Genomic DNA, 24,637 nt, shown 5'->3' with positions numbered 1-24,637 from the left:
ACCAAATCTAAAAGGACTCAAAAGCTTACACTACACTTTGGAGAATACAATTTCATAAATTTAAAATCAGATGAAACATCCATAAATATCGATTCTTATTGATTGTTTGAAGATCCGTTACTTAATTAAGAAAACAACTAACTAATATCATTCAAGTATTTAAAATCATGAAATAGAAACATAAGAACTTAGAAATTAAATAAGAAACAGCATTCATAGATCTAAAAGCATAAGTTCATACTACCTTCAAAATAAACTAATTGTTCATGGAATACTTCCATTGTTGATTAGTGGAAACTTAGCTACACATAGTTAAACAAGAAAATATAGATTAATTGTACCAAACTTCAAATTTATCAAGTTGTAAGGATGGGAAATGAAGAAAACCCTAGAAATTGCCTACAAGAAGCTCCAAGAATAGCTCTCAAGTCTTCTTGTCAAGATCTATAGAAAGTGGCACCAACCATACCCCATATACCAACTCCAAATGTGAAAAGACGAATTTGTCCTGATAAATTACGCGAACCTACATAAAATGTAGTGTAAAAAATCCATGTGGATCATGTAAAAGTTGTGTGACATCTTTGACTTGTATGGAAAGGTCATTTTCAGCATGAACTTTCTTGTCTCATTCTCTTTGTTTACCGGCTCATTTTAGACCTAAATTTTGGTCCAAATGTCCACCACAACTAGCCAATAACTTGCAATACTCTTTTATGCTTATTAGCCCGCATAATTGGCCCATACCTTCATTCTTCCTCTCCAAGCCCATATGAAATCTTATCTTGTCCATCAATGTCCCCCATATCTCATGATCAACTTCGCACCGCTTCAAATCTTATAAAAAATTGCAATTATACATAAAAAATGGGAAGCACCCAATATAGATAAATAAAATGATAATATGCATAATAATTAATTTAAAATAAATAATAAAAATATGCTAAAATATACTATAAAAAGAAATAAATAAAATACTCATATCAAGTCATCATCCAAAGGTGGTCTCGATGTTAAATGCTAATATCCAACTTTATAACCCTTTATTAAAGAAAGATAGTAAACAACAACGAAACTACGCCCCAAGTAGCGAATTACAAAAATACAAAGTTATATGGCTTCTAACTTTTTAGCACATATATATCTTCCGATGAATTTAAGAATCTAGATATCTTGGCTCGGTGGAAAAAACAACCATAACATCTAGTAATAGTCGTCATGACCCATGATTCAAGTCCAAGTTTCTAAGATAGTTTCAAATTCGCTTCTTCGATTAGAGCCAATATAATATTGGAACGTAGGTCAGACTGCTCGGTGTGGTATGCGATTTGGAACCGCGGTTACGCCACGTGGGCCACGAACACCGCCCCCAGGGTGCGGTTTGGTGCGGTCGATACCGCAGTGCGGCCATTGAAGACCGCGTGTGCTGATTGGCTGCCTCTTTTCTCTTTTGACCGTTCAAAGATTCGTGTAATTTATTTTTATTTTTTTTAACCATTTACTCCATATATATATATATATATATATATATATATATATATATATATATATATATATATATATATATATATATATGTTACCATTTTTACATTTACACAACCTTTAAACACATATAAACACAATCATTTCATCCAATTTTCTTTGAAAAAATGTCTTCTTCCGAAAGACCTAGCAAAGAAAAAACACCAGTCAGAAACACCAACACCTCAATACCTTCATTTGATCAACCGATTTTCTCATATCTGTATTACCACTATGGCGGTATGTTTCCTTGTTTCCACAACGACCAGGGCAACCACATCCACAAACACCACCACTACCACAACCCGGATTTTAATCCATTTGATTTTTTGTCCCAACCCGAGTTTGTTCAACAAACACAAACACAACCAGAAACGGTCGTTTCTGATTCTGAACCGGAATTCGTTACAGAAACTCAGCCCACTCGAGCAGCAACTAAAAGAAAAGAGAAGGCGGAGGCTAGATGTTGGGAACCTTTGGAAGCGTTAATGTTGGCACAATCTTGGATCGATATTTCAGAAGATGCGACGGTTGGAAAAGACCAAAAGCATGACCGCTTTTGGATTCGGGTTTTACACATGTTCCATAAAGGAATGAACCGTGGAGAATACCGTTCAAAACATCAAGTGTACTCCAAATGGGGGAAGATGAACAAGGAAGTCATGTTGTTTAATGACTTGTGGAACAACATGAAACGTCAATGGAAAAGTGGAGAAAGCGATGAAGTCATTTTGAAGAAAGCGTTGAAAGTGTATCAAAAGAAAATCTGAAGGCTTTCAAGTTTCTTGAAGTTTGGAATTTTTTGAAAAATAACAGGAAATGGCTGAGTAGCAAAACATCTGACCAACATATCGACAGTGGGTCAAAACACAGCAGAACATCTGAGTCCGACCACACTACATCAGATGCTCGTGTTCAATTTGATCTGAACGAAGATGAACCTGTTCCAGTTTCACCACCTTCCCCACCATTGGGAAGAGACAAATCAAAAAGCAAAGGCAAACGCAAAGCATCGGATTTAAATGATTTGAAAGAAATGGAAACTGACATGAAGGATATAAAAGACAGAATGGACAAGATTTTGAAAATTGCTTCTGAAAGAGAGCTTCGGAAACAAAGGGAGAGCGACATGCGAATACTAGCGATGGACACGTCGAATATGACTGGGGCCGAGCTTGAAGTGGTTTTGGCGATGAAGGAGGAAGTGAAAAACCGTTACATCAATCGTGGCTAATTTCTAGTTTTTTTTTTTCAAGTTTTTAATGGTTTCTTGTGTGTGTTTTTTTAAGTTGTAGGTTTTTTGTTTCTACTTTGTTTTTCTAAATTTTTAGGTTTTTTTTTTAAATTAAGTAATGTATGGTATTTATTTTTTTAATTAATGAAATATTATGTTTTTAAAATTATGTTCTTTTATTAAAAAATAAGTTTTATTAAATTCAAATATTTAACAAAAAAACAAACAAAAAAAAAATAAAACTAAAACTGTGGCACCACACCCTTGGTGTGGCAAGAAACCACACTTAAGTGGTAAAAAGTGACATGGCGCTTACGTGGCGAGGGAGGGAGTGCGGTTTCGGTGGCACCACTCCCTCCAGCCTCAAGAACCTCCTCCAAGCAAACATTTGTTTAAAGGTTACTTGGATGGCATAGAATGGGAGATAATATGTAGTTTTGCTTAAATGCAAACTAGAATCGGTCGAATAACAAATACAGGAAGAGGTTATATAATTCCGAACAACCAAAGTGGACGAGGAAGACGGTAACGAATTAGACAACGACAAAGAAGGAGACACATAAATTAACAAATTGAAGATACGATGACAAAAAAAAAAAAAATTGTAATTGGTTTCCTAGTTTTATGTTTTTGTATTTGGTTTATTATTATTTTTTATTTAAAATCAAATATAATCTATATGTATATATTTGATTGCGGTTAAATTAGTGTTATAAATTCTTATTTTGTATTATTATTGTTTTTTAAATTGGTTTAAACTGAAAAAGGTTACAAAGGTTATACATTATTTCCTCTCAAACCGGTTTCAAACCAACATGGTTTTGTTAAACCGATTTGAACTATTAAAAAAACAAACTATTTGAAACCCATCTAATTGATTTCACACCGACTTTGTGCATCTTTAGGTAGACTTGGAGCATCTTTAGGTAGAATTGCCACACTTGTTCATTTTCATGAATTGAGCACTTCTACACTCCGACAAAAATCAGCCCTCACTACATCGTTTACATGATGAAATACAACTCTTTAGAATACCAATTATAACAACATGATAAAATGACACAATCTTTATAAAGAATACCATGCAACATCTTTTGTAACTAGATGCGAACAAGATTCAAACACTCAGAACTTAACTTCAACCAATTAACCAATGCATCTTAAACCATAAACACCAATATTAACCTAAATATACAACAATTAAACAGCATCGCCTCAAAACATGCACATATTTCAACACTCAAACTTGAGTCAATGATGAGGCAAAAGCACACTCTTTGCAAAAGATAAAGACCCATTGTTGGAAGCTCCATGGATGTTGAGAATCGAAGTAATTAAATTATATATTTGAACATTCTCAAAAGATGGTACCTTTCTACCTCTAGCAAATCGAGGACCATGTCCAATAAAAATCGATCTCATCGAAAAAAATGCATTATCATATCCATGTAAACCTCCACATTTATTACATTCCTTACTCTTCGAGACCTTTTGCTCAACATTATACCCTTCATCCACTAACCCAATAATCGGAGGGATCCTATCACTTTCCCAATAATGCAGCCTCGAAGGAAGGTCTTCTTTGAGATAAACTTTCAATTTGTCGTCATTTTTTAACGATCTCAATCCTTGGTTCATTTTGGCGACAATTTCAGAAGGAGATTGATCAGAAGGTGGACGAATAGATAACACAGGAGCATAATCTTGTACCCATTCTTTCGGAATCTTGATCCAAGAAGCTAAATCATCTAAAAAGATTAATTTTTTATCACAAGTAGCAACCATTCCATGATCACCTACCATGATTATGGTAACATCTTCGAAAACCCCACGTTTTTCCAATCCGTTAATCAATCGACCAACCAACCCATCGATGTTACTAACAGCTTTAGTAACATGAGCATCATCAGGGCCAAATTGATGACCTTGATGATCAGGGTCCTCGAAATACAATGTCATGAAAACAGGAATTTCTTCATTTGGTAAATCGAAATAATGGAGGATAGTATCAACGCGTTCTTCGAATGGGACTGATTCGTTATAGTGTGCACAGAAATTCACAGGACAATCCCAAGAACCCTTTTTTACCTCGGATCCAGGCCAGAAATATGTAGCCGCTTTGAGCCCTTGGTTCGCGATTGTCTCCCAAATGGGTTCGCCTAGCCACCATTTGGGTTCATGGCTGGTAAATGTGAAAGTATCACCTGCGATTGGATCAATGAATTGGTTGTTTATGATTCCGTGATAAGCAGGGTATAATCCGGTGGCGATTGAGTAGTGATTTGGGAAGGTTAACGTTGGGTAGACTGGAATCAATCCGGTTTCAGCTTCGATTCCGTTTTTGATCAGTCGATGGATGTTGGGTGTTGGGGTTTTAAATTGGTACCCAAATCGGAACCCATCTGAGGAAATGAGGATGACGACTGGGTGAGTGAGTTTACTGAGTGGCCGGGCGATTTGGAGAGCGGTGGTGCTGTGGTGGTGATTGGTGGATGTAACAGAGGAGAAGAAGAGGAGGACGGAGAAGAGGAGGACGATGGTGGTAGAGGGTTTTGTTGGGGTGGTGGTGGTGGATTGATTTGGTGTGTTTTCTTCTCCGGTCGGCACCGGTGATGGTTTGATAGCATCTAATCCCATTTCAGTGAGAAAATTACACACATACAAGAACAATTTAGGGAAATTCTTGATGAGGTTTTAAAATTGTTGGATTTTGTGGTCTAGATTGAAGAGCATTATTTGGTTGTGTGTTACGTTTATGGATTTGTACATAACTTTGTCTATTGCGATTGAGCTTGACATTGGATATTTTTAGTCAACTTATTGGCGGCTTTTTTTTAAGTCCAGATGGTGTTGACCGGGCAACGTTGTTGTTTGTGTACTTGCCTTCTTGTTGTTGTTAGCCCACGCGCCCAATTCAAAATATTTCTTTTCATATCTTTTTGATTTTTGATGTTAAAAAAAAAATACTACATAAATCTTTTATATTTGTTTAAATGTAGAAAAAACTATAAAAATGTCATGTGTATGTATTTTTTTTTAAGTTTAGTTTAAATTTTGATTTATTTGACTTTATGGTCTTTTTAAGGTAATTCATTTGTGAGATTTGTTGGTTTTTTTAAGGTAATTTATTTGTGAGATTTGTTGGTCTTTCTAAGATAATTTGTTTGTCAAATTAGTTGTTGTAAAACTTGAAAAAACTAATCTACATTTTTAAATCTCTCTCTCTCTCTCTCTCTCTCTCTCTCTCTCTATATATATATATATATATATATATATATATATATATATATATATATATATATATATATATATATATTAAAGCATGTAATGCTTAGGAACAGTAAATTTATGGATTTAACAAAATTGGTCCCATAATTTTGCAAGGTTGACACTTATATTCAAAACTCATACATTGAATTCACTTTAAAACCTACATACAAAACAATTTTTTCAACCAAAGAAAAATTCAGATCAATTTTGTCTCTATAAATTTGATTGTGAATTCGGACATAGAACACACACAGACAAATCTTGTAACTCTACCTTCGATCATCACCCCCTGGTGACTTTACCTCCGATCTTCCCCTGCAAATTTCGTCTTTATCATAACAATCATAAGAATCCATGCATAGAGATCAAAAGGATACACAAAATACAAGTAGAATTATAGAGAGAAGGTAGTACATTTTGAATTGAAAATGCATAGATTTATTATCTGCTCATTGTTGTTGCTCGTAGATCACCATCTCTCATCGGAAATCGCACATATTAGGGTTCATACTCGAAATAAATGTGTGTGTGTTCATCGACTAAACTCATCATCTGCTTCTTTATGGTTTTCCAGTCAACCACATGAACCCATATCATTTGTTACAAGGAACAACAATGGTGAATTACTAGTTGGAGGCTCAATCCTGCAAAATTAACAACCTTGAATATTTATTGATTTCTGCAAGATTAACAACCCCAATGTTGCTCAATAGCGGAATGCCATCGTGTGCTTCCTCAAGATTGTCATCTGTCGGCCGGAGCTCAAAAAGGTGAGTGTTTTTGAAGTTGCTTCTGCCAATTCTATTCTTCGTAATCAGGATCAAAGTCTCAAATTTTCTAAATAGATCTCGTTGAAGTTGATTATGTGCTTTTAATTTTGTGTGTGTATGTTTTAATCCTCAGAAATGGTTGTGATGGTGATAACAAGTGAAGGGTTTGGAGTATGAACTATAGGTGAAGGGTAGGGAGGAAGATGATGGTGGTGGGTGGTAATTTTTTGTGGATTGTGTGTGTGAGAGGGAGGGGGGTTCTTTATTTGTTTTTACTTCTAAAAATTTAAATAAAAAGAAAAAATGTTTAAGAAAATAGAAAAACAAATTAAAATGGTAGATTAGTCTTTTCAAGTTTAATATGGACCAATTCCAAAAACAAATTACCTCAAAAGGACCATGAAACCAAAAAAGTCAAGGTTTGGACTAAACCTCAGTAAAAATGCATACCACCGGGATCATATTTGCTGTTTTATCTTAAATATAAACTAGTAGAAACCACACGTGTTGTTGGTGCGGGTTTGAATGAGTTTTGACCAATAAAGAATTGATTGAAATTTGAAAATTTTGGAATCATAATAATGAGTACAACAGTACAGTAAACCATGTAAAAAATCAATTATAATATTCTGCTCTAATATAGTTCTTGCATAACCAAAACAATTTCTATGTAATACAGTGTTAATTTGTAAAAGAGTAAGGAACTATAAGACAACATACTGATGAATAAGACCATAATTAGGAAAATGAACAACTTGATGCCAAATCCCATCAAAGAAGTCCATAGAGCTCCGAGAGACAATCTAGGAACAAAAAAACATAATGATCAATATTTAGCCGAATCAAGAGAACAACATTATTTAGATGATCAATTCAAAAAAGTTTCTCACCTTTAGAATTAATTGTTGAACATCCTAGTAGAATAGAAAGATTAAGCATCTAAAATGCAATATCGTCTCCGTGATACGATTCCGGGATTTGACTGTAGCAGTTTCACTAATAAGGACACCGTCCCCCCTAAATCCCAAAAAGTTTTGGCATGTGCCCTTTTTAGCAAAATCGTCCGGAAGTCAACTTCGAGATGACTGTCAGACATAAAGCAGTCTTTGAGTGTCTGTGGGCGCCTCATGCTCAACATTTTCTGCTAACTATCCCTATTGATGGTCTTGGCCAGCATATGTCTCCTGTGGAGTACCGAACTATCCTTCGTTACCGCCTCATGATTCTCATATTCCCAATTGACGAGATATGTCCAGTTTGTCGCAAGACATGTTTGGATACCTTTGGGGAACACGCGGTTCATTGTAGAGAGCTCCCTGGTTTCAAGTATAGACATGATGTGGTTTGGGATGTTCTCTTTGATGCTTGTCGGCGTGCTGGTATATCTGTGAAGAAAGAAGCGTCAGTGAACTTTTTGACGGACCCGCAGGATGGCAGGTCCACACTTAGACCGGCTGACATTTTGGTCTTTGGATGGATAGGAGGGAAGCATGCGTGCGTGGATCTTACTGGTGTATCTCCTCTAGTTGGTTTGGGGAGCGGAGGTTTCGCAGCTGGGCATGCCGCTTTGAAAGCCGCTGCGTGCAAAGTGGTAAAGCACGACAATGCATGTAGAGAAAATCAACATGTGTTTGTTCCTTTTGCATTCGATACATTTGGTTTTCTCGCACCAGAGGCGGTGGAGCTCCTTAACAGAGTCCAACGGGTCATGCATTCTAATGTCATATCTCCTAGATCCACAAATGTTGTTTTCAAAAGAATATGTTTTGTCATTCAAAAAGGGCTAGCGGCGCAGCTTGTTGCCCGTTTGCCTTCAATCGATATGTATTGAACATATTTAGATTTTTGAAATTATTCTATGTATATATAGTTATTTTTAAAATGCAATAATAAAACATTTATAATATGAAAGTGTCAAACAAAGATAGGTTGATGAGAAACACTAATCTTACATATGACTTGTTTTCAAAATGAAGCATCATTTGTTACCAAAATACAACTACTGAAGTAGTAGAAGTTTTATAGTATAATAAAGGTGGATGAGACCATACCAACAGTAATGTCGCATAGAAATTAACCAACCACAATGAGATAAATCGGTTGACTTATGTTTTTATAAAAAAAATTAAAAACCAAGTTGTAATTGCAACAAAACATAAAGTTGCAATGTTATAAATCGGTTGACTTTTAAAAGAAAAAATGTTTACATTAAGAAAAATGAATGTACAATGTTAAAATTGATAGATTTTCAAAAGTAAAATTCCTAGATAAGACAAATGCAGTGATTTTTTAAATTCAAATGCTTTAGTAAAATGCTTTTTTTCTTAAACAATAGATAATAAATAAATATAAGAAAACTAACATATAAAAATAAGTAATATATCAATACGCTTTAAGTGACAATACTTTGTCAAACACGATAAGTCGAAGATGCTCCAGATGAAGGTATTTGGTAAGAATATAGATGTTCAAGTGCACACTCCACAAATTTATGTCAACAGTTAACGATTTAAGAAATTAGGACTTGGTCAAAACATAAACACGTTACCAATAAAACAACAAAAATATGAATCAAAATGATGAGAAATTCGAACATTTTTCATAAGTAAAGCGAAGACTGTGATCAACTAAAAAGCGACATTCAAGCAAAGCCTAAAGTTCAAAATTACTTGTTACAAATGCAGGGAAATAAAATGAAAATTTTAAATAAGATGATTTATTGTTAAAAGTTAATAGGACTTAGGGTGTGTTTGGCACGGAGCTTTTGGAAGCGTTTGGGAGCTTCTAGCTTTTAGTTTTTGACAAAACACTCCAATTTAAACAAAAAGCTTCGTTTGGCAGTACGAGCGTTTAGCTTTTAGTTTTAACAAAACGCTCCGATTCTAAAAGCTACTTCATGTAGCTTTTAACAAAACGCTCCGGAGCTTTTGAAATCAATTTCCATAATTACCTTTAAAAATATATTTATATATATTTTTATTTTTAATCAATTGTCCTTTTATGTAATTTTATATATTTCAAAAGCTTCCAGCTACTTTTGCCAAACATTCATATAACAAATAAAAGCTACAGCTTCCCGCTACCAGCTACCAGCTACCAGCTACCCGCTACCAGCTAACCGCTACACGCTTCCAGCTAACAGCTACTTTTGTCAAACACGCCCTTAATGAACCAAATCTTATTTGTCAAGTTTTAGTAGTTTCATTTATCATTTCTTTCTTTTTGGATTAACCATATCCACATACAATTTTTATGATTTTTTATCGAGATGTCAACCTCTTATGTATCTACAGGTGAATGTACTTTCTTCGGAGATATTGGTTTAAAAAATTGGGATTTTCGTGGTTTTGATTCCCTTTATCTCTCAGATACTTTGCTAGAAATAGGGATTTCACAAGTGCTTGTGATATATAAAATAAATGATTTTCTTGAGACTACCTAAAGAGTCAACAAAATGTATGACACCATTTCCCCCACCAAGCAAATCCAAAAGCAAGTTGATTGAAAATTACCAAAATCCAAAACCAAATCATTCTCGTCCAACCAAAGTGGTGAAAATGCCATAAAATTTAAGAGATTGATATTAACCTTATCAACTTAACCTTGTTATCATTTTGTTACTCTTTTAGAAATGCATAAGGTAATATTATTATAAGTTTTACCACTTTAAATGTAAATTCAGAAGGTCATTTTTTATCAGATTCAGAATCTGCAAAAGCAACAACAAAGTCACTAAAAAGAGTGGAAAAAATCATACATCTGTTTCTGATACAACAAACCAAAGTTGTCCAAATTCAAGCTTTAGGTAAGAGAAAATGCATCGTTTAACCTGTGAATAATGATATTAATATGGTTTTAATGGTGAAAATAAGGTAAATGATTCAAAAGACAAGTAAGAAGCAAAGATGAAACGAAAGAACATAGTTGTGTCTCATTCTTGCAATTTCAAAATAACCTTCCAAATTGTTTAGTGGGCTGTTTTCATAAGAAACTCAATTGGTAGATCCTATATAACTGAGTTAAGTATTATATATACTATGATTAAAAGTAGAAAAATATTACCTTTTAGAATAAGTTTGAGAAAGACGAAGAGAGAAGTAACATGTAAATCCAAGCCTTTTTTGAGATATCATCAATTTAAAGGATGTGAATTCACCTTTCAACATCTTCTTCTGCTTGCCTTGCTTGTTGTAAATCAAAACCAATAGACACACAAGGAAATCGACAAATAATATTGAGAATTATATGTCAATTAGTTGCAAATAATTGATCCAATTATTATTAATATGATTACCAAGTTTCGTCCAGAAACCAGATTACTCTTTCTGGATTAGCTCTGATTATAAGAAAGGTAGTAGGAGAGTGTCCTGTTATTTGATGAAATTAAAAACAAGACAATAATATAAAACTGACCTGATGACAGCTGATCTTGAACGTGGAATAACTGCATGGATCGGACTCATGTCCTTAAAGGTTTTTACTTCGCTTCTATCGGTTGTAAGCAACAGAGTAAAACCTCAGGATTTAATGCAAATTTACCAAGCTTCGAACAACAATGGAAAATGATAAACGCAAAGTAAATACTGAGAAACCGAAAGAAATCGCAGAGAGAGAGAGAGAGAGCTTTGAAATTCGTGAATCTCAAATACGGCTCCTAGGGAGCTATATTTATAGGCATCGAAATCCTAGAAGGCAGAAAGGGGCCCACATGGGCCGGCCCCTAGAAACCCTAGGGAGACGACTTGCTCTCCAAGCTAGCCGTTTTCTAACCCTTCCAGAATATTATGTTTCCATATGTACGAAGTCAACCATTTGACCAGATCGGTAAAACCAACTTCACTCGAACTTCGCCAAAAATAAAAGTTCCTTAGATCCCAGCAACTGATGTGTCGTGCCAAGTGCCAAGTGCGCCTGAATCGCACCATTTCGCGCACTCGCGACATTGGCTAGTGCTAGGCTAGGCTAGGCGTGCGTGTGTGTGTGGGTTTTTCTCATTTCTTTGATCCACTAAAGCCCTTGAAGGCCTATCAAGGGAAAAGACTTATAAACTTACAGAAGGTTTCTTCCCCCGCCAATGTGGGATAGACGAAACTTGCCAACTTGTAAGATTACCTCCATAATTTCCAACAATCCCCCCCCCCCCAAGTTGGAAAGTTTCCTTTCACTCAGACACAGGATGTCACTTGGGTGTCATGAAGATTAAACCTTAGTTTAATGAGAACAAACAAGAAAAGACCAATTCAATGGTATCCTTATAGGTTTAAAGCATGAACCTTGTAACCTCTCCAGTTTACCCCTACACATCACATGTCGTCTTTGCGTTCTCCCTAAGCGCTAATATGGTCATGCGCTATAAATCCTTTTCATGACCCTTTAGAAGATAAACCACTAATCTTCACTTGAGGCGACACCACCTCTAGATCATATAGGCGAAGTTTTATAACATCTTCGTTTCTTAAATGTCTCCAAAACTTTGTTAAGAGTTGTAACTCAACCTCATTCTCAGCAACAACGTACTATCCTACCTCACATGTATCTATCATTGATGATAGTACCTTCTATCGTTAGTGGCTTCATTCTTACCCTTTAAACTTTAGAATTAAGAGCATTAATACCAAGTCGGGTTTCCATTACTAAGTGATTCTATTGTGGTTTTAGACTCATGACTCTCGTGGTAGATGTAACCAAATCTCTCGACAGAAGTTTGGTAAACGGATCTGCCAAGTTCCTACGTGTCTTGACATAGACAACTTTGATGCTACCACTTTCAATTAGCTATCTCACAAAATTTTGTCGCAGACCTATGTGTCTCGACTTCCTATTATATACCATATTATATACTTTAGACGGTGTGGCCTCACCGTCACAGTACATGGGTATTGAAGGCATTGGAATATCTCACAGACGGATATCCATAAGTATATCTTGAATCCACTCTGCCTCTTTTCCTGCTGCTACTAAGGAAATTAACTCTACATCCATCATTGAATAAGCTATGCATGTCTATTTCTTGCTCGCCCAAGAAATAGCACCGCCAGCTAGAGTATAAATCCAACCACTTGTGGATTTCGAGTCACCAGTGTGATCTATCCAACTAGTATCAGAATACCCTTATAATATTCCATTTGATGATGAATACATCAACTCAAAAGTACTTGTCCTTTTCAGGTATCCTAGTACTCTACCCACTGCCTTCCAGGGCTTCGTCCCTGGATTGATAGTATATTAACTCAGTTTGCTTATAGCGAATACGATGTCAGGTCGAGTGCAATGAGTAGCATAAATCATGCTCCCAATTACAGTTGCATATTCTAGTTGAGCCACTGTTCTTCCAGAATTCACATTAAGTTTCACACTTAAATCAAAAGGAGTGTTGAATTCCTTAATATTCAAATGTTGAAACTTTGTCAGAATTTTCTCTATGTAATGAGATTGACTTAGAGAAATCTGACTGCCTATCCTTTTCACCTTGATACCAAGAATTGTATCAACTTCACCAAGATCTTTCATCTTAACGTTCGAGGATATGTATTTCTTCATCTCAAGAATACCTTCTAGGTGAGTTCCAATGATCAACATATCATCAACATAAAGACATAGTACTACTATGTAATTGGATGTGTATTTGGAATAAATACATCTTTCATCATTATTGTTCTAAAATCCGAAAGCAGTCACAGTGGTGTCAAATCTCTCATGCCAGTATTTGGGAGCTTACTTCAACCTGTACAAGGATTTAACAAGTCTACAAGCTTTGTTTTCCTATTCGGGTATCATAAAATCTTCGGGCTGCTCAAAGTAAATCTCTTCCTTAAGATAACCATTCAGAAAGGTTATCTTCACATCCATTTTATGAATGTATATAGTCCATTCAATGCTGATATGCTATGAGAGTTCTAATAGAACTAATCCTAGCAACTGGGGCATAGGTATCAAAATAATCGATCCCTTCTCGTTGTTTGTAGCCTTTAGCAACTAATATTGCTTTATAGGCATATATGGATCTATCTGGATGATATTTTCTCTTGAATATCCATTTGGATCCTATGGGTCTCCTCCCCTTGGGTAGGTCAGCTAACTCCCAAGTTCCATTACCCATAATTGAGTCCATTTCATCATTGATGGCTTCCATCCACAAAGGAGCATCCCTAGATGTCATGGCTTCAGTAAAGGTCTTAGGATCATCATCCAAGTTAATGGAAAAAGATGACATCTCTTGTCACTTTCTTTTGTGTTCCTTTGACCAAATAAGAATAGAAATCGTCTCCAAAACTTTTCTCTATTCTAACCCTAGTACTTCCCCTTGGTTCCTCCACAATAGGAGGAGGTGGGAGTATTTCTCAAGAAGTACTTGTAGGTGTTGTATAACTAGAGTTTTCATCATCCCTAGAAAACTTGTCCTCAAAGAATTCCACATCTTTGGATCCACGACAACACCTTATTCAATATCTAATAATCGGTAAGCCTTGCTATTGTCAACATATCCAATAAATATACTCTTATTAGCTTGTGCTCCCAATTTGGTTCGCTTTGGATCGGGAGTCCGATAATAAGCAACATACCCCCACACTTTCAAATAGTCTATGTTAGGCTTTCTAGCTTTCCACAACTCATATGGGCTTGTAAGAATCACACGACTAGTGATCCTATTATGAACATAACAAGCAGTCAATAGTGCTTCCCCCCACAGATTGTTTGGTTGACCCGATTGGTTCAACACAGTGGCGGAGCTACGTGGGGCGTTGGGGGTACTACAGCATCCCTAAAAAATTTGTTTTATGTATATAAAATAATTATTTCTAAACATGTTTTATGTTGTTGTACCCCCAACTAAAGGGATAATATGATGTTTTTTAATGCCCCAGATATGATAACTACATAGAATATTTATTGATAATGTTTGTACCCCCATATAAAAAATTTTGGCTCTGCCACTGGTTCAACATATAGCTAACCATCTCACAAAGGGTTCGGTTCTTTCTTTCAGCCAAACCATTATGTTGGGGAGTATATGATGAAGTTCTCTCATGTTTGATTCCATTCTCTTCACAGAATGTGTCAAAACTTTTGGTTGAAGTATTCTCTGCCTCTGTTCGAGCAAAGAATTTTGATGTGTCTTTCAAGTAGATTTTCGACTTCAGCCTTATACAGTTTAAATGCATAAAAAGCTTCATCTTTTGATCTCAGAAAATAAACATGTAGATATCAATTGGAGTCATCACAAAATGTGATGAAATACCTTTTTTCTCCTCGAGTAAGTATTCCATTTAATACAAATATATCAGAATGAATCAGCTCAAGTAATGATGTATTTCTCTTAACTGATGGAAATGGTTTCTTTGTAAACCTTGATTTCACACAAGTTTCATATTTTTCAAAATCTTTTTAGTCGTATTTTAACATTCCTTTAGTTTGAATTTTTTTTCAATATTCTTAATATTAGTGTGTGCTGAACGTTTATGCCATAAAGAAATTGAACAAACAAAATAACAAGAAAAGTTCATTTCATTCACATTAGCAACCAATCCATCAATTACATCATTATTAGTAACACTAGACACACTTGCAACACTTTCACCATTACTATCAACACTATACCCACTTGTGCTACCTTCATCATCAAGGCACAAACAATACATCCTTAAACAATTGTTCCCCCTCCCAACATATCTTCTGCCCTTAGTGATCACAATCCTTCCTTTCTCAAGCTCCATCTTGAACCCACCTTTGTCAAACTTGTCCGCAGAAACCAACCCCTTCCAGATCGTTGGAACATGAAGAACATCTCAAAGGGTAACCTATTCACCACATGTGAACTTCTGACGAACATCGCCTCTTCCTTGAACTTCAGCTATGTGACCATCAACACAGACAACTATCGTTCCTGGTGGCATTAGATGATAAGTGTGGAATCTCTCTCGTTGCCCACAAACATACATAATGGATCCAGTCTCTACGGACCATCCTCGAGCACATATTGCTCGGGTAAGAGAAGTGATCATGAAAATCTCTCCAAGGTTCACACTTGCCACCATATCAGTCATTTGATCGACTGCATGTGAAACCGGTCCTAATTTGTGATCTTTGCATTCTATCGCATAGTGCATAAGCTCTCCGCAAATGTGGCAAGGTCCTGCCCTCTACATATATGAGTTAGGATTCTAATGACTTAGTTTCTTGAAGCTTTGTTTCTTGGGTCCCAAGTTTCTTTTGTTTTGTCCCCCAAACTTGGTCTTATGACCAGAACCCCCAACTGATACATGGTTCACACTCGATCCGACTTTAACACGTTTGTCCCTGATGCAAGTATCCTCCTTAATACGACGGTATTTCTTCAAATCATCCAAGGAGTAGTCCTCGTATTTGTGTATCATTCTCTTAGAGAAGTCTTTCCGCGATGGTGGAAGTTTTGCGATGATTGCACCAACCTGAAAGAGTTCTGGTATCGAGATGGAGAGCACGTTCAACTTATTGACCATGACCTAGAGTTCATGCACTTGTTCCATGATAGGTTTATCATCAGCCATTTGAAACTCGAGGTACTTTGACACTAGGTACTTGTTGGTACCTTCCTCATGTGACTTGTACTTGAGTTCCAAAGTACTCCATAGCTCTCTCAGATCTTTGACTGGCACGTAAATATCATAGAGTCGATCAGACAGTGAGTTCTTGATGCGACCCACATACAATTCCTGAGACTCTCTACGCAGAGCCTTTACTTTTCCAGATCAGATATGATCGTTGGATCCACATTTTTCCCCGTCTCGGGAAATGGATCATCGGGAATTGGGGCCAATTTTGGGTCCAAAACATAGGCGAGCTTCAACACATGAAGCACGAACTTGACATTGTCAGCCAAATGGGTGTAGTGCTGACCATTGAATCGTTCAAGCTTGGCAAACTCCTGGTTCATGTAGTGGAGACTAGCAGTTGGGATTTAGGTGTTCATTAGTCTATTGATTTATGAACACAAATTAAAAAAAAAAATCTTTAAGATTGTTGTAAATCAGAACCAATAGACACGCAAGGAAACCGACAAATAATATTGAGAATTATATGTTGATTAGTTGCGAATAATAGATCCAATTATTATTAATATGATTACCAAGTTTCGTCCAGAAACCAGATTAATCATTCTCGATTAGATTTGATTATAAGAAAGGTAGAAGGAGAGTGTCCTGTTATTGGACGAAATTAAAAACAAGACAATAATATAAAACCAACCTGTTAACAACTGATCTTGAACGTTGAATAACTACACGAATTAGACTCTTGTCCTTAAAGGTTTTTACTTCGCTTCTATTGGTTGTAAGTAACAGAGTAAAACCTCAGGATTTAATGTGGATTTATCGAGTTTCCAACAGCAATGGAAAACGGTAAACGCAAAGTGAATACTGAGAAACTATAAGAAATCGCAGAAAGAGAGAGAGAGAGCGCTTCAAAATCCGTGAGTCTCAAATACGGCTCCTAGCTGTATTTATAGGCATCGAAACCCTAGAAGGCAGAAAAGGGGCCCACATGAGTCGGCCCCTGGAAACACTAGTGCGACGACTTGCTCTCCAAGCTAGTCATTTTCTAACCCTTCCAGAGTATTATGTTGCCATGTATACGAAGTCAACCGTTTGACTAGATTGGTCAAACTGACTTGACTCGAACTTTGCCAAAAATAAAAATCCTCAGCTCCAAGCAACCGATGCGTCGTGCGCCTAAATCGTGCCATTTCTCGCACTCGTGACATCGGCTAGTGCTAGGCTAGGCTAGGCGTGCATAGGCCTGTCAAATCGTGCCATCGTGTCGTGTTTTTGTCTGACACGACACGACACGACAATGTTTTTTGTAACACGAACACGACACGACACAATGTCGTGTTTTATTTCACTAACACGAAAACGAACCAATTAAAAAACGACAACACGACACGACACGACAAAGATAATATTATATAACTATTATTTTATTTAATTCATATTTAATCATCTATAACACGATAAAAACGAAAAACACGAAAAACACGACAAACACATGCTCAATCGTGTCAATTTGTAAACACGAACACGACACGACACGACATCGTGTTTTTTATATTTGACACGAACACGACACGAAAACGAATTTTGATTTCGTCCCAATTTCGTTTCGTGTCGTGTATTTTTATCGTGTCGTGTCATAAATTGACACCCCTAGGCGTGCATGTGTGGGTTGGCTTATTCCTTTGATCCACTAAAGCCCTTGAAGGCCTATCAAGGGAAAAGACTTATAAACCTACACAATATTTCTTCCCCCCGCCAATGTGGTATAGAGGAAACTTGCCAACTTGCAAGATTACATCTATATTATCCAACATTGCTTCTTTTCTGGTGGTTTAGTAAAGGGATCGTGCATATGCTAAAAATATAGCAAATGTAAGAATGGACATACATCAGGAATAATTTGTTTAGGAAACAACATAATAAATTACTTATATCGCGTCATTTTGACAATATTTTGACTGCTTGGTATTTATATCTTCCTAATGAGAGCCCCTCATCATTTGTTTGGTGCGAAAAATAGCCTAAATTATAAACAATATCTTGTGTGAAGTTGATGACAGAGATTGATAAAAGTTTAAAGTGATTTTCGTCATAACGCAATCCCTGCATTTATCAACGGTTAATACATGAAAGCAGGACTTTTTGAATTAAAAAATGATGTTATTAAACAACTAATGAGGTATTTTTGGAGTTTTAACACTTTTTTAGACTTTTTTTTAATTATAATTGTATTTTTTAAGCAAAAGGACCAGAGGCTATCAGACTTCGTGACACATTTGTTTTGTCAAGAAATATATAATTGAATTCAGGTTATTCATCAAAAACCGGAAAAAAAACCTTGGAACTCATTTGTCAAGAAGAACCCTTAGGAAAAAGTTGAGTATGAAAAAGAACTGTAAAAAAATATTGAAATAAGATAAAAATACTGAAAATATTATATTATTGTTATAAATTTATATTTTATAAATGAAATGTTAATTAAATATTTAATAGAAATAATTATATAATAAAAAAAGTTATAACTCTTTAGTCTTTGTGTACCCCCAAAACCCAGTCTTACACTATTCTTTGACGGTTTGACATCTTAACAACAATCTAAATAAATTCATAGATCATAAATTGCATCATAAAAGTCGTTTTTAAATAATGTTATTTTCATTAATTATCATATTTTACATCTTTCCCATGCAACTATAATTGGTATTAAAAGTCTTTGGTATAACGCTAAGAAATTACTTTCAAACAAGTCTCATTAGTTTTGTATCATTTTTTTATTGGTTTTGTCTGCTTTGCGTATCATTTTTAGTATTGGTTTTGGGAACTTTAATCTTTCTCTATATCAGTGGCGGATGCAGAATGTTTTAATAAGGGTGTCACTCGTACTTCAAGCCGTGCACCTAATAGTAAAAAAAAATTACACTACGTGTCGGAAATTGAGCAGTAGCCCGGGCTCCACTAAGGTCCGCCCCTGGTCTATATGTAAGGGTAGCAATTCTCACAGACGACACTTTTGGGTTGACTTTAAACGGCTCCGGGTCATAATGAGTTGGCCCATATAACCCGTTTATTATAAGGATCTTGTTTGGGTGGGGAAAAGACTTGCAAGTTAACACGCCAAACCATTTATTATCTTAGATTAAACACAATAAACAGCACATTTATCAAATAAATCAAATCGGTAAAAGTAAATCAATAAATTGGTAAATCAAGTATGACATATGAACCCAAATATGATACACAAACATGTAAACTCATATAATTAAACGGATTAGGCAAGTCGAATGCGAGTTAGTGTTGAAAAACATGACACGAATAATTATATGGTTGGTGTCTAGGTTGAGTTTTTTGAGTGTCAACTCGCCAACCTAACACTATAAGATTGCCACCCTTTCTAGATGCAAACAAGATTCAAACACTCAGAAGTTACATTCAACCAATGAACCAATGCATCTTAAGCTATAAGCACCATTATTAACTTTACATCTACAACAATTAAACAGCATTGCCCTAAAACATGCACAGATTTCAACACTCAAACTTGAGTCAATGATGAGGCAAAAGCACACTCTTTGCAAAAGATAAAGACCCATTGTTGGAAGCTCCATGTATGTTGAGAATCGAAGTAATTAAATTATATATTTGAACATTCTCAAAAGATGGTACCTTTCTACCTCTAGCAAATTGAGGACCATGACCAATAAAAATCGTTCTCATCGAAAAAAATGCATTATCATATCCATGTGCACCTCCACATTCCTTACTCTTCGAGTCCTTTTGCTCAACCTTAAACCCTTCATCGACTAACCCAATAATCGGAGGGATCCTATCACTTTCCCAATAGTGCAGCCTTGCAGGAAGGTCTTCTTTGAGATAAACTTTCAATTTGTCGCCATTTTTGACCTTCCCTGAACTCAATCCTTGGTTCATTTTGGCGACAATTTCAGAAGGGGATTGATCAGAAGGTGGACGAATAGATAACACAGGAGTATAATATTGTACCCAATCTGTCGGAAGCTTGATCCAAGAAGCTAAATCGTCTAAAAATATCAACTTTTGATCACAAGTACCAACCATTCCATGATCACCTACCATGATTATGGTAACATCTTCGAAAACACCACGTTTTTCTAATCCGTTAATCAATCTACCAATCAACCCATCGATGTTACTAACAGCTTCTGTAATTTGAGGATCATCAGGGCCAACTTGATGACCTTGATGATCAGGGTCCTCGAAATACAATGTCATGAAAACAGGAATTTCTTCATTTGATAAATCGAAATAATGGAGGATAGTATCAACGCGATCTTCGAATGGGACTGATTCGTTATAGGGTGCACAGTAATTTACAGGACAATCCCAAGAACCTTTTTTTACCTCGGATCCAGGCCAGAAATATGTAGCCGCTTTGAGCCCTTGGTTCGCGATTGTCTCCCAAATGGGTTCGCCTAGCCACCATTTGGGTTCATGGCTGGCCATTGTGAAAGTATCACCTGCGATTGGATCAATGAATTTGTTGTTTATGATTCCGTGATAAGCAGGGTATAATCCGGTGGCGATTGAGTAGTGATTTGGGAAGGTTAACGTTGGGTAAACTGGAATCAATCCAGTTTCAGCTTCGGTTCCGTTTTTGATTAATCGTTGGATGTTGGGTGTTGGGGTTTTAAATTGGTACCCAAATCGGAACCCATCTGAGGAAATGAGGATGACGACTGGGTGAGTGAGTTTACTGAGTGGACGGGCGATTTGGAGAGCGGTGGTGCTGTGGTGGTGATTGGTGGATGTAACGGAGGAGAAGAAGAGGAAGGCGAAAGCGAAGGCGGCGGAGAGAGCGACGCAGGTGGTGAAGAGGAGGGAGAAGAGGAGGACGGTGGTGGTAGAGGGTTTTGCTGGGGTGGTGGTGATGTCTGTGTCGAAAGAGAGAAGCGAAGTGGATTGATTTGATGTGTTTTCTTCTCCGGTGGGCACCGGTGAGGGTTTGATAGCATCTAATCCCATTTCAGAGAGAAAATTCCAAACATACAAGAACAATTTAGGGATATTCTTGATGGGGTTTTGAAATTGTGGGATTCCGTGATCTTTGTTATGTTAATTGTTGATGACTTCGGATGAAATCTTCAGAAAATCATGGAATTACGCGATTATGGGATCTTGTTTGTAGTTGGTCGATTGGGGATGGATGGATTGAAGAGCATGATATGCTTGTGTGTTACGTTTATGGATTTGTACATGACTTTGTCTATTGCGATTCAGCTTGACAGTGGACATTTTTAGTCAACTTATTGGCCGGCTTTTCTTTAAGTCCATGGGTCTGGACCGGTCGATGTTAGGCCTTCAGCTATTAGACTGCACCGAGTGGTGCCTCAAGCCCACTCGCCAAGTAGCTTAGCATGCTCCAACCTTGGCGGTCCTACAATGGGACAATGTGGTCAATTAAGAAAATAAAACAAAATTGCAAAAATGGTCCCTGTGATATATAATTTTTTGGGGTTTTAGTTTAAACCATGATTTTTTTTAAATTGGTGGTCCTTTTGAGCTAGTTTCATTGCGTTTTTAGTCTCTATGAATAATGAAATGACTGTAATACCCTTGGGTTATTTATTTTTCATTTCTTTCATTTTTTTTAAATCTAAATAAAAGTCTCTCTCTCTCTCTCTTCCATCCCACCGTCTTTCCTTCCAAAGATTCAGTGATATCTTCGGCCAACCACCACTGTTCATCACCTCCGACCAGCCACCAACCCACCATATTTTGCACCCTCCGTTACCTGCACATCATAGCCATCATCATCATCATAAATGAAGTCTGCCTTTCACCTATGACGCCCTCTGGTGAAACCCTTCAACCATAGACATGATCAGCTTCCGATTACCCCTCCAGAAAAGAAAAAACAATTCTAAAGGCTTCTGAAAAATTGAAATCGTTTGAAACTCTCACCCAAACCAAAAAAAAAAAAAAAAAAAACAAATCCCATCTGATAAATTAAATCATGTTCGAAAATCGGTAAACTTAAATAAGATGGAGTCCTAATTGGTTTGTTGGGTAGAATGGAAATCTGGGAGATAACATCGGGAACTGTGATCTTGGAGAATGTAGGCATTCAAATGGAAGTAGAGACGACGGTGATGTGAACTCCGATAGTGCTGCATCTCAGGCTAGAAATTTCAAGCAATCACTTCACTGGTGCTGCATCTCAGGCAGCCTCCCTTCTCAATTTCTATCAATTGAACCTCACTTTTGTCGGATAAACTCACCTCGAAGTTCAATTTCACCATTACCAATCGTAACCCTAATAAGAAGATCGTGTGTGTATACGATTTGGTTTTTGTTTTGCTCAATTTGAAAGACATCGATGTAGGTGGCAAATTGATTCTAGCTTTCATGATGGGGAAGAAGAAAAAGATCTGAAGAACAAAAAGAGTTTACTATTGAAGATCAAGGTCAATACTAAAGTGAAGGAGAAGATCAAAAGCTTCAAGACTATTGAACAATGGTGGTTAGCCGAAGATATCACCGGATCTTTGGGCAGGAAAGACGGTAGGATGGAAGAGAGAGAGAGAGAGAGAGAGAGAGAGAGAGAGAGAGAATTTTATTTTTTTTAATTAGTTAAATAAATAAGTAAGTATTTAGATTTTAAGAAAAATGAAAGAAATGAAAAATAAATAACCCAAGGGTATTACAGTCATTTCACTATTCAGAGGGACCAAAAATGCAATGAAACTAGTTCAAAAGGACCATCAATCCAAAAAAATCGTGGTTTGGACTAAAACCCCAAAAAATTGCATACCACCGGGACTATTTTTGCAATTTTGTCAAAAAATAATTATTTTTTCAAACATAATAAAAATTTTACCCTTTAAAATAATATATTTTGGCTTTCAAATATATTTTTCCTTTTTTTAAAAAATTAATATTTTTTGTCCCCTCTTCTAAAAATTCTTGGATCCACCTCTTGTGCCAACACTACCCCTTACACCAAGCTAAGGAGATGCATCATGATGAACTTGTTGGTTCATCAGTGTGCAGAGAGATAAGAGAGATAAAGGGGAGTAGGTGTGTGTCTTTTTCGATTATCTTAATTTTATACGATAATTTGTTATTGACAAAATTGAAAAAATGGTCCCTATGGTATGCATTTTTTTGGGGTTTTAGTCCAAACCACGAGTTTTCGGCTTCGTGGTCCTTTTGGACTAGTTTGTATGTGAAAAACTGAAAATAGCCCCCTCCAAAAATTAAAATGACTATAATATCCTTGGGGTATTTATTTTGCATTTTTCTTTCATTTCTTTTTATATCTAATATTAATTTATTTATTTTAATAATTAATAAAATATGAAGGGCCCATTCTCTCTCTCTCTCTCTCTCTCTATCTCTATCTCTATCTCTCTCTCTCGAGTGAACTCCCAGATCATAAACATTACTAAACTATAAAAAATCCAACAAATTTATATGTGTTCTAGAATCAATTTTAATTTCTTCGTGTGTGTCTCAATGGCAAAAACATCACTATCTTGTTCGAGCATTTCATCGAACACCTTACGTACGTCTTCCATGTTTCCGTCAATTCATCTGCTAAGAATTCAAGAATATCACATGCCATCGTCTTTACTGTTGTAATGTAATCATTCACAAGACTTCTACAGAAACAAATCAAAACCAAGATTTCATACCATACATAGATAGAGAAAAAATGAGCTCCAAGATTACACATTATTAATGGATTCTTACTAGAATTTTCTGGGTGTTCTTGAAAATGGAGATAATTAGATTTTTGTTATCGGAATCGAGTTTGGTGTTGAGAAGAATATATTCAACCTAACCAAAATCATCGTTTTGGCCAAGACGTTTGTTCCCATAGTCGAAGGAATTGGGTGGTCCAACTTTTTGTTTGATAGAAAGAGGAGAGGAGAAGAACTAAATTGCTTCTGATTCGAAAAAGAATTCCAAAACATAGGTTATGCTCTTTTTTTGTATGCCTCTGTTAAGAATCGATAATTACAGGGAAAGTTTGAAGAATAAGGGTTGTTGGCATGTTGTATAAGCGAGTATTTGTATCTCTCCATCTTGAGAGAATTCTGACGAACAGAGGTACCCCATTGCTGACGTGAAGCAAGTCGATTCAGCCAACAAAGTGCTAAATTGGATGAAAAATCAAAGGGTTTTTACAAGGGGGGTTCATTGTAGAAGACGATGAACAGTACATGCCTCAATCAGGTATGCTCAGACCTTGTTCCTCACTAGCTTCGTCTTTTTCCATTTCTCTATTCTTCCATGGATTCAGAAAAAAGAAGGAGAACGGTAATGAAATCATT

The 24,637-nt window shown here is 36.2% G+C and overlaps 2 protein-coding genes across 2 annotated transcripts; one reads left to right on the top strand and one right to left on the bottom strand.

Annotated features, from left to right (window-relative positions):
• The first annotated feature begins 1,649 nt into the window (after positions 1-1,649).
• Positions 1,650-2,755, top strand: LOC128127241 (uncharacterized). The gene is made up of 2 exons (XM_052765683.1): positions 1,650-2,272; positions 2,338-2,755. Exons 1-2 carry the CDS (start codon positions 1,650-1,652, stop codon positions 2,753-2,755), a joined length of 1,041 nt encoding a protein of 346 aa, XP_052621643.1.
• A 16,801-nt stretch (positions 2,756-19,556) lies between these two features.
• Positions 19,557-21,625, bottom strand: LOC111905660 (uncharacterized). The gene has a single exon (XM_052765585.1). It carries the CDS (start codon positions 21,321-21,323, stop codon positions 19,869-19,871), a length of 1,455 nt encoding a protein of 484 aa, XP_052621545.1. The 5' UTR covers positions 21,324-21,625; the 3' UTR covers positions 19,557-19,868.
• Positions 21,626-24,637: the final 3,012 nt, after the last annotated feature.

This window comes from Lactuca sativa, chromosome 7 (assembly GCF_002870075.4).
Source record: "Lactuca sativa cultivar Salinas chromosome 7, Lsat_Salinas_v11, whole genome shotgun sequence".
NCBI classification, from domain to species: domain Eukaryota; kingdom Viridiplantae; phylum Streptophyta; class Magnoliopsida; order Asterales; family Asteraceae; genus Lactuca; species Lactuca sativa.
Note: the sequence above shows the minus strand (reverse complement) of the source record. Positions and strands in the feature narration are given on the sequence as shown.

Bases quoted from the DNA above. Each gene is read 5' to 3' on its own strand.
- LOC128127241 (XM_052765683.1), top strand. From the start codon at position 1,650: ATGTCTTCTTCCGAAAGACCTAGCAAAGAAAAAACACCAGTCAGAAAC. The intron at 2,273-2,337 runs GTATCAAAAGAA...GAAAAATAACAG, and splicing joins TTGAAGAAAGCGTTGAAAGT to GAAATGGCTGAGTAGCAAAA.
- LOC111905660 (XM_052765585.1), bottom strand. From the start codon at position 21,323: ATGGGATTAGATGCTATCAAACCCTCACCGGTGCCCACCGGAGAAGAA.